This window comes from Pinus tabuliformis, chromosome 9, assembly GCF_031772625.1.
Source record: "Pinus tabuliformis cultivar Carrire ecotype Pingquan chromosome 9, CPIR1, whole genome shotgun sequence".
Lineage (NCBI taxonomy): Eukaryota > Viridiplantae > Streptophyta > Pinopsida > Pinales > Pinaceae > Pinus > Pinus tabuliformis.
In genome coordinates, this window is record NC_142307.1 from 1,861,815,688 (window position 1) to 1,861,826,518 (window position 10,831).

Genomic DNA, 10,831 nt, shown 5'->3' on the forward strand with positions numbered 1-10,831 from the left:
CTATTCTCAAAAACGCAAATTAACAAAGATCACTGACCTTACTATTATCTGAAAGACAAATTAACAAATCCGTGCAATAAATTATAATAAACTATAAATAGTTACCAAACGAAGTTACCATGAACCGAATCGAATTTTCATCGAATTATTCGATGTTCGAATGGAATTTCCGAATTTCCGTATTTATTTCTCTGATACGGGCGTATTTGGTAGCTATGGTTAAAACTTGATAGATATCAACTACATACACCACAAGGTAACGTATAAGAGGAAAAAAGTACGGTCTTCGGCGGTTTGCTCTAGTTCCAAATTTTAGGTGATTTTTTTTGTTTTTAGTTAATAAAATTTCAAAGTTGGAATATATTTACTCATTTTGCTCTCTGACTAAATAGTCGATAGGTTAGATGAGGAGATCTTAAGCGATCTTGGAAATTTGACAAGAGAGAGGAGGGAGGACGTCATAGTGGAAAACCGCCTCAGCCACATGGCTAGCAAACCCGCATTCAAAACCCAAGTATGAATAATTTGTTTCAAATAATAAGATGGTTGGGGAAATAATTTGTTTCCAAGACTAAGACCTAAGTATATTGGGTGGATTTGAGGTAATTAGCTCGCAGTGCGGTTGGATTAATGTAAGGAATCACTGTAATTATATATTATATATTCCACGGTTAATTGGTTCCCTAAACTCGATATAGATGGCTGGCTACTGGCTTTGCTGCATCTGCTTCTTCTAGGATTGGCTTTGGTTCTGGCAATCCAAGTGGCTCTCGGTAAAGCTACTACGGGTACGGGTGCTACTGTGAGTATAGTATATGCTCTGTGACTGTGTTCGATACGTCACGTCACGTCACTCATTATAGTGATCGGTGTCCTTTGGTGTTATGTCTGAGGAACTTACCCTGTAAATTCCTACAAATCGTCCTGTTTCTATTTTGATAGATTTTGGTGCAAGCTTAAGTTATGTTAATCTGAAATTAGTTGAGATGTGTCATGTGAAGAGTATTAAATTTAGGAACCCATGGCTAGTACAAATGGCCACTGGAGCAAAGAAGATAGTATCTTCCAAGGTGGAGGAATGTCCTATCGAGATAGGAGGACAACAAATCAAGGTGAATCTAAACCTATTGCCTTTAGGATCTTACCATATGTTGATAGGGATGGATTGGCGAGAAAGTCATTGGTTCTTAGTAAACCGCAAGGAGAAAACCATCAATTTCCCCACTGATGAAGGTGTTAGACAAGAGATCAAACGCATTAAAAGAGACATAAAATTGTGAGCAATTACAACCCATCAAATAGGGAATTGTATTCGGAAAGGTTTTCAAATTTGTCTAGTGAAAGTGGGTTATACTAACTCTAGGAATAAAAGATCCGCTCTGGAGAATATCTTGATCATTCATGAATTTTTTTATGTATTCGTGCAAGAGATTCCAGGGATGCATCTAGAAAGGTATATTGATTTTACGATAGAATTGGTCCCAGGAGCAACACCTGTTTTGAAATCTCTTTCTCGCATGAATATTATGGAACAAACATAACTGAAGTTATAGTTACAAGAGTTTCTTGAAAAGGGATACATATGCCCAAGTGTGTCACCCTGCAAAGCCCATATATTGTTTGTTAAGATGAAGGATGGAACCTTACGATTATGCGTTGACTATAGACAACTGGATAAATCAATGATTAAAAATAAGTACCCATTGCTAAGAATTGAAGATTTATTTTACCATGTCAAGGGTGTCTTCATATTATCAAAAAATGATTTACGATCAGGATATCACCAAATAAGGATTAAAGAGCTAGTACTTGTGCATATAGCACCGTCGCTTCCAAGTTTGTTACGAACTATCGGGTTGATAAAAGTAAAGAAAGGAGTCCTAAGAGTTGCAGCATTATTGTTGCAATACTGGAGCCCACCAGAAACCCTCCACAAGGGTTAGTGGAAACATTTGAAGAGGAACCAAAAGCAAAGGGTAAATGAAAAACCAACCTAGAAGAGGCAAACACTAGGGTAAGAGCACGTCACAACAACTGTGAATGTCCAACTACAATTTATTAAAAACGAAGTCAAGCAAGAAGCACACCTACAAGAAACCAAGATGATACAAAGGGGTTACTTTCATGGTAGGATAAATCCTAGAAATTAGCAGATAAACCAAAATTGTGCTTAGGAAGGCCAAAGATTCCTTACCTTAGAAGAGGGAAGAACCGGCCTCTACTCATCGCAAGCCTGAGATACAAAAAGTCACCTTGTTGGGCAACAACAAAGGAGAGATATTAATCGAGAGAACACAGGGGGAAGTCTTTGACTGGCCTGGTAACCGAGTAGATTCCATTCCATGGCCTTGAATAAACCGTGACTGACCCTAGCATACCTATAACAAAGAAGATCTATCATTATAATATTGCATGAAACAAATGTGTAAGCTTGTAGCATATCCAAGGGTAATTGGATAAGGAGTGATGGACTTTACTTGCAAACTACCCAAAGGAAGAAACCCTAGATGCCAGAATCAAGTTGCACACTGACAAAACTCCTACTGCTGAGCGACGAAATTACCGAACAAGACGAGAGGGTGCGAGGCAGGTAGTTACCCAAGAAGTTGAACCATATATCTCCACCATTGGATGAGGCTGTGATAGATCCACAGTGTTTCGTAACCTAGGTATCATCCGGAGTGGAGGTATCAAGTCACATCGAAGGAATGCCGCAGGTCATGGAGAAGCATCGTAACATATGACCTAGGGTGTGGGGAAAACCCCTATCTTAACCTTAGGATCGGTGAAATATTAACGATACAAACATCTACCACTAAAGATTAAGAGTGTTTTCATACTTTGCAATTATATCTTAACAATATGAATGGGAGAAATGAAAGATTGTAATAGACTCTAAGCTATTAAAAGCCTTCGGCTGCATAAAATAAACTATAAAATAGCACTGCTATGTTACCATGTAATTGTTGTGTATAAATTTTTTGTTATGGTGTATGTGAGAACATGTTACACGACCTCTTGAGCCCAACATGATGGAAAATATCATTTATAGTCTCTTGATGTATAAATATTCAAAACCCATTCATTGGTGTTTTTCTAAAACGTTTCATTCAGATATTTACATTAATTTTAAAAATTAAATAATATTAATAATATCTTATTTATTTAACAAATAAGTTATGTATTATAATTTAAATAGATTTAATGGTTACGAAAATGTGTTTTTCTTATTTTTAATATATATAATTATAATTTCAAATAAATACATCTACTTACAATATAACATTTATGTAAATCAATTCAAGTAAAACAATGCTACTTGAATAACTTATTAGTACTCCATAAAGAGGTAGGATTTAGCTCTTGCCAAAATTATTTTTATTTCAAAAAATTAATGTAATTTATGTTCTTTTGAAATCGACCATTTTGATTTACAACAATTCTATTGTGAAATAATTTATAAGATAAAGGAATATGTGAAGTGTCTCAAGTGAAAAGATGAGAAAACATGAGAGATATCCATTTTAATGGATATGGTTGTTGTTTCTCTTATAAAACTTGGAATGAATTTTTTTAGATTATATATATATATATATATATATATATATATATATATTCTCAAATTAGTTAAATGGATTTTGCACCTTTTCTTCTTTGTGGAAGAGTCTTCTTTTGCTACCTGTCCTAAATCATGTATGATACCATCTCCATGCTGGATGCCAATATCATGTATGATACGGCAGTTAAAACCATAGTTACCAAGTTTGAATTCGAATTCGGATTCGAATTTGATACGATACGATAAAAATTCGACTAGAAAAATTTAATTCGGAAAAAATTTGATAGTATATATCTTAAACATTTAAATATATATACTCTTTTTCTTGTAACAACAATGCGTTCAATTTTTCCCCATTCATTTTGAAATTTAAATAATTTCAATCAATATAGACAATTTTAAAATTAGAGTTTACTTACTAAAACTATAACCACATTTGTCTTAGCTCCAAGATCTCTCTTCTTTTCAAAATTCAAAACTTCCCTCTTACTTTTAAATCTTATTGAAAAATATTTTATGATTAATATTTATTTAAAAATTAAATATTTTAAACTCAGAACTACTTTTCTTTAATTTCAAATTTTATCTAAAATCTTTTATAATTAATACATATTTAAAAATTAAACATTCAAAAATATGTTTATAAGATTTGTGTTACTATAAATATATTATATTTAGAAAATCAACTAATTATTATAAAATTTACTGTTCAAGATTTTGCTGCTTTCTTTATTATCTAAACCCTTTGAAGCAATGCTCAAATTAAGAAATTTTTTCCACTCAAAATTTGTTTCCATTTCCAACCTACAATCCGGTGGCCTTTCCATTTCCTACTGCAATAAAGCACCTATCTATTTTATGCTTAAGGATTACTACTTTACTATTCTCAAAAACGCAAATTAACAAAGATCACTGACCTTACTATTATATGAGAGACAAATTAAGAAGTCCGTGCAATAAATTATAATAAACTATAAATAATTACCAAACGAAGTTACCATGAACCGAATCGAATTTTCATCGAATTATTCGATGTTCGAATGGAATTTCCGTATTTATTTCTCTGATACGGGCGTATTTGGTAGCTATGGTTAAAACTTGATAGATATCAACCACATACACCACAAGGTAACGTATAAGAGGAAAAAAGTACGGTCTTGGGCCTTGGGCGGTTTGCTCTAGTTCCAAATTTTAGGTGATTTTTTTTTTGTTTTTAGTTAATAAAATTTCAAAGTTGGAATATATTTAGTCATTTTGCTCTCTGACTAAATAGTCGATAGGTTAGATGAGGAGAGGTTAAACGATCTTGGAAATTTGACAAGAGAGAGGAGGGAGGACGTCATAGTGGAAAACCGCACCGCCTCAGCCACATGGCTAGCAAACCCGCATTCAAAACCCAAGTATGAATAATTTGTTTCAAATAAATAGTAAGATGGTTGGGGAAATAATTTGTTTCCAAGACTAAGACCTAAGTATATTGGGTGGATTTGAGGTAATTAGCTCGCAGTGCGGTTGGATTAATGTAAGGAATCACTGTAATTATATATTATATATTCCACGGTTAATTGGTTCCCTAAACTCGATATAGATGGCTGGCTACTGGCTTTGCTGCATCTGCTTCTTCTAGGATTGGCTTTGGTTCTGGCAATCCAAGTGGCTCCCGGTAAAGCTACTACGGGTACGGGTGCTACTGTGAGTATAGTATATGCTCTGTGACTGTGTTCGATACGTCACGTCACTCATTATATTTTCTCCCTTTTCCTCATTGGCGGCTTCACAGTTGCGTCACTCGTTATATATTGGCGGCTTCACAGTTGAGTCACTCGATTCCGACCGACTTGACTATTCATCGTCCACACGTGTTTCTGATTTACAGTCTCCTCTCCTCTCCTGGAGTATGTATGTATGAATATTCAAAACCCATTCATCCACAATCACGTGTTTCTGATTTACAGTCTCCTCTCCTCTCCTCTGCTGGAGTATGTATGAAAATTCAAAACCCATTCATCATCCACAATAAGATAAGATATAGCTGTATGGTTGGTTGGTGTTGACTCAAGATATTCAAACAAAGCAAGCATAAGTCATCATATTAGATTATGGTATTAGAGTATAGAAGCCATGGTATTAGACTATAGAAGCCATGGTATCGGACTAATTGGACTAATTGATGCATTATATAATAATCATATTTATTTCATATCAAAGTGTATAAAATAGCTGCTATAGATTTAGAGATTCTTATAGCTATTCGACCAGACCAACAAAGTAAAGTAAATATTGAGATTTGTTGTCCAGGGTTTGGTACTACGCTTAACCTCCTCATAGCAGAGCAGAGATGGGGGGCGTTGATTTTGAAGGTTTCAGGAAGTTGCAGAGGGCAGATGGCTTCGCTTCGATCCTTGCTATCGGCACTGCCAATCCACCCAATGCTGTGGATCAGAGCACATATCCAGATTACTACTTTCGAATCACCGGTAACGAGCATAACACAGAGCTCAAGGATAAGTTCAAGCGAATATGTAAGTTTCAGTTTCTTCATTCAGGCGCGATTCAGTTTCAGTTTCAGTTTCAGTTTCAGTTTCTATTATTATAATAAGGCGCGATTCAGATTCAAATTCAGATTCAGATTCAGTTTCTATTATTATTACTATGTCATTACATTAGCCAGCCAGCCAGCCAGCTAGTCAAACAAGCGAGAGATTCCGATACTTTTCAAATTTAGTGGCTGTAACTTTTTATTATGTTACCCGAATGATTGAATTAAATTACAATATAGGAATGGTTTATCAAATTCAGTGACAGTAACGTTTTTTTATATCACTTATATAACTAAATTTCAATATGGTAATCGTTTATCAACTTTAGTAACTTTTTTTTTATATAACTAAATTTCAATATGGTAATCGTTTATCAAATTTAGTAACTCTTTTTTCATATAACTAAATTTCAATATGGTAATCGTTTATCAAATCTAGTAAACTTTTTTTATATTAGATTTTATACTACAACTTTTATTTATTTAATTAAAAATATGTTTTCAGATGTTTATGTTAATCATTTTGAAAGAAATTGTATAAAATCTTTATTATTCAAATGAGAGACATCAAAATTGGTAGCAATTTTTTTTCTTTTATAATATTAAAATGAATTAAAGTTATCTTTTTCTTTTCTCTTTCTCTTTCTCTTTGGTGTATATATATATATATATATATATACATGACCCTGTGGGAAAAAGAGGTTCATGTGATGAATCATGAATCATCCAAGATTTTGGATACAAAAATGATGTTAGTTTTTCTAATCATCATACATATGGCTCCATGCAGGTGAAAGGTCGGCAATAAGACAAAGATACATGTACCTGACGGAGGAGATTCTCAAGAAGAATCCCGATGTGTGCGCGTTTGTGGAGGTGCCATCGTTGGACGCACGGCAGGCGATGTTGGCTATGGAGGTGCCCCGACTGGCAAAAGAGGCTGCTGAAAAGGCCATTCACGAGTGGGGGCAGTGCAAGTCTGGGATCACTCATCTCATATTTTGCAGCACAACGACTCCGGATCTACCCGGAGCAAACTTTGAGGTAGCCAAGTTGCTCGGGCTGCACCCGAGTGTGAAGAGAGTGGGCGTGTTCCAACATGGTTGCTTCGCCGGAGGCACCGTTCTTCGACTGGCGAAAGACCTTGCCGAAAACAATCGAGGAGCTCGGGTGCTGGTCATCTGCAGTGAAACCACCGCCGTTACCTTCCGTGGACCCTCCGAGACTCACCTGGACAGCCTGGTGGGGCAAGCTCTGTTCGGCGACGGTGCGTCTGCCCTCATCGTGGGAGCTGATCCCATCCCTCAAGTGGAGAAGGCATGTTTCGAAATCGTTCGGACATCCCAGACAGTTGTTCCCAACAGCGACGGAGCCATCGGTGGGAAGGTGAGAGAAGTCGGACTTACCTTCCAACTCAAAGGGGCGGTTCCGGATCTTATCTCTGCCAACATTGAAAACTGTCTCGTGGAGGCGTTCAGTCAATTCAAAATATCCGACTGGAACAAGTTGTTCTGGGTTGTTCATCCCGGAGGACGTGCCATCCTTGATCGGGTGGAGGCCAAGCTCAATCTGGATCCCACAAAACTGATACCCACCAGGCACGTTATGAGCGAGTACGGAAACATGTCCAGTGCGTGCGTCCACTTCATATTGGATGAGACGAGGAAAGCGTCTCTACGAAACGGTTGTTCAACCACCGGAGAGGGATTGGAAATGGGAGTCCTGTTTGGATTCGGGCCGGGCCTCACCATCGAAACAGTGGTTCTCAAGAGCGTTCCTCTTTAATAAAAATTTAACAACTAAACTTTCAGACATAGTCGTTTAGAATAAATAAATGTGAGCAGTTTCTGCAACTATCCATTTTTACTCTTTACTCCAAGAGAATAAAAGATAGAGTGTTTCTAATAATAGTTTCAAATTCCAACAGGTGCATGCATGAGTTTCACTGTATCTTTGCTAATAAAAAAATTATAGTTTTAAATTCAAATTCCGAGAGATATAATTTTAAATTCAAATTCCCAAAGTACATCTTTATAAATTTTAGCAATCACTCAATGAATCCCTTTTCATAAATAAAATAAAAATATTCTGAAACGTACTTTCTCGTACAACATAACTTTTTTACATTCCTCCGTTTGCTATAGTTCCAATTTTTAGGCGAAATAATATTTGAAGTTCCAATAATTTTACTAAACAGTCGACACCTTAACCTTAATTAGATGAGGGATCTTAAGTGGCCATCCCTCATACGTCCACTGCTTTTCCCTCGGTCCCATACGTAACATCTCTTAGCTCGATTGGGACCACCTCTACCTCTAATTGAGACCCACTTGATGCCGGAGAATCTGATACATCTCTTAGCTCGATTGGGACCACCTCTACCTCTAATTGAGACCCACTTGATGCCGGAGAATCTGATTTACAGTCTCTTGAACTACGTCATACCACCGTTTTCGCTTGCGGGTCGCGTCGCGATTTGATAATGCAGCCCTTGGAAATTTCTCCAAACCATCCATGGATTTCCTGTTCACGAGTACGTCATACCGTTTTCGCTTGCAGGTCGCAATTTGACAATGACACTGCATGCCTTCAAAAATTATCCATTCGCATTTCTCCAAACCATCCGTGGATTTAAAAATAAAAATTTAGATGATTAGATTATTTTCAAAAATTTATTATTAATATTAATTTGAACAAATAAATTTAGATGATTAGATTATTTTCCAAAATTTATTATTAATATTAATTTTAACAAATAAGTTATAAAATGTAAATAGGTTTAATATTAATTTTAACACATAAGTTATAAAATGTAAATAAGTTTAATGGTTAACCAAATGTATTTTTCTTATTTTATTTATATATATATATATATATATTATTTTAATATATGTAATTATAATTTCAAATTAATAAATTAATTTATTACATAACAATTAAGTAAATTAGTAAAATAATATTAAGTAGGTTTATTTATATAAATTTATTTTATGAAATAAAATGTATTATTTATTTTATTGAATTGATTTAAAAGAATAATAAAATTCAAGAAATTCTAAGATAACTTAAAAACAATAAAGATAAATTCATAAAAATAGATAATAAGATTATTGTTTTATTGGTTTTTTTAAAACAAGGAATTTCTTTATCATAGTTTATTTTTCAAATTAGTAATGACGACAATTATTATAGGTTACTATGGCTGAATGCACATCAAACCATCACAATTATTCAGGAAAAACAATGGCACTTAGAATAACTTATTAGTAGTCCATAAAAGGGTTGGCTCTAGCATTTGTCCCAATGTTTTTTATTTCAAAAAGTAAAAGTAATTTATATTCTCTTAAAATCCTACATTTTGATTTACAACAATTCTATTGTTAAATACGCTTATTAGAGGTACAAACCTCTTCAGAAAAATATTTAGCTACCAAATTGTAAAAGAATCACACTGTATTACCTAATTTCGTTATTTCTTTCTCCAATTTAGGGAAATTTGATAACTACCCAAAATATTTTGAATTGCACCCGCATTACTTTTTACGTCTCCTATTCACTATAATTCTAAATAAATAAAAAAAATGAGTGAATGTAAAAAAATTTATACTTCCAAATAAAAAAATAGAAAAATGAGTGAACGTAACAGCATAAATTTTTAATAAAATTCAAAATTTGAATATATTTACTCATTTTACACTCTGACTGAATTGTCGATAGCTTAGATCAGGAGAGAGAGCGTCATATTTGAAAACCGCCGCATATTCACTGTCGAGGAGGGGAGAGAGGACGTCATAGTTGAAAACCGCTTCATATTGACACATAGCATTCAAAACCACTAGCCAACAACCCAATACCTCCCCTCTCGGGAATAATGTGTTTCAAAGACTAAGACTAAGCACATTGGCTGGACATGTGATTGTTTTAATATTCCACGTGTTTAATTGGTTCCGTACGGTAAACTCCATCCATCCCATGTATGTAACTGTGTTCGATACGTACATCACTCATGCCTTTTCCTTTCCTCTCCTCATTCGCGGCTTCACACTCACTCTCTTACCTCGATTTCCACCCCTTTCTCTTACCTCGATTTCCACCTCTTGACACCGACTTGATGGATAATCTGATTTACACTCTCGTCCACACATTTCATGCATTCAAAATTTTAGATATTTTACACTCTGTGACCACTCCACTCCTTCCTCCTATATTCAATGCTTATGCTCTCCCTTATGCTTCGCATATATCAAATTAAAATATGAATGAATGTTTGGAATGCATATATGAAAAGATGAATGAATGTTAAAAAAAAAAATCGGATTGTACTTTTTTGTAGCACATAACCTTTTACCTTCTTTCCTCTTAATCCAATCAGGGGGAGGCAAAACCCAATCTGGGTCCTATTAGTACTCCGTAATTTTTTAAGTTGTGGAAAAAATCACACAGGTAACCACGGAACCACTTTCAAAACTGGGAATCTAGCCCTTCGAGTTTTAGAGGGGGATCTTACTTTATGATTTAGCTTTGTTTCACTAAAGGTATTAGGCTATCTATTAAGTTCAGGTTTGGGTTTTTTGTGTTGTTGGGTTGAAATTGGGAAGTAAGGCCATTGGGCAAATGGAGTCACGGGTTTGTGGTGATTAAATACAGAGTTTACACGCTAAACTTACATGGCAGGTTAGGAAAATTCACTGGATCCTTTATGATATATGGTGTGAATGAGAGGAAAATATTTA

At 34.9% G+C, this 10,831-nt stretch overlaps 1 protein-coding gene across 1 annotated transcript; it reads left to right on the forward strand.

The window, feature by feature from the left end:
- Positions 1–5,831: 5,831 nt before the first annotated feature.
- LOC149156314 (pinosylvin synthase-like) lies at positions 5,832–7,883 on the forward strand. The gene is made up of 2 exons (XM_089443307.1): positions 5,832–6,081; positions 6,889–7,883. Exons 1-2 carry the CDS (start codon positions 5,898–5,900, stop codon positions 7,881–7,883), a joined length of 1,179 nt encoding a protein of 392 aa, XP_089299433.1. The 5' UTR covers positions 5,832–5,897.
- Positions 7,884–10,831: the final 2,948 nt, after the last annotated feature.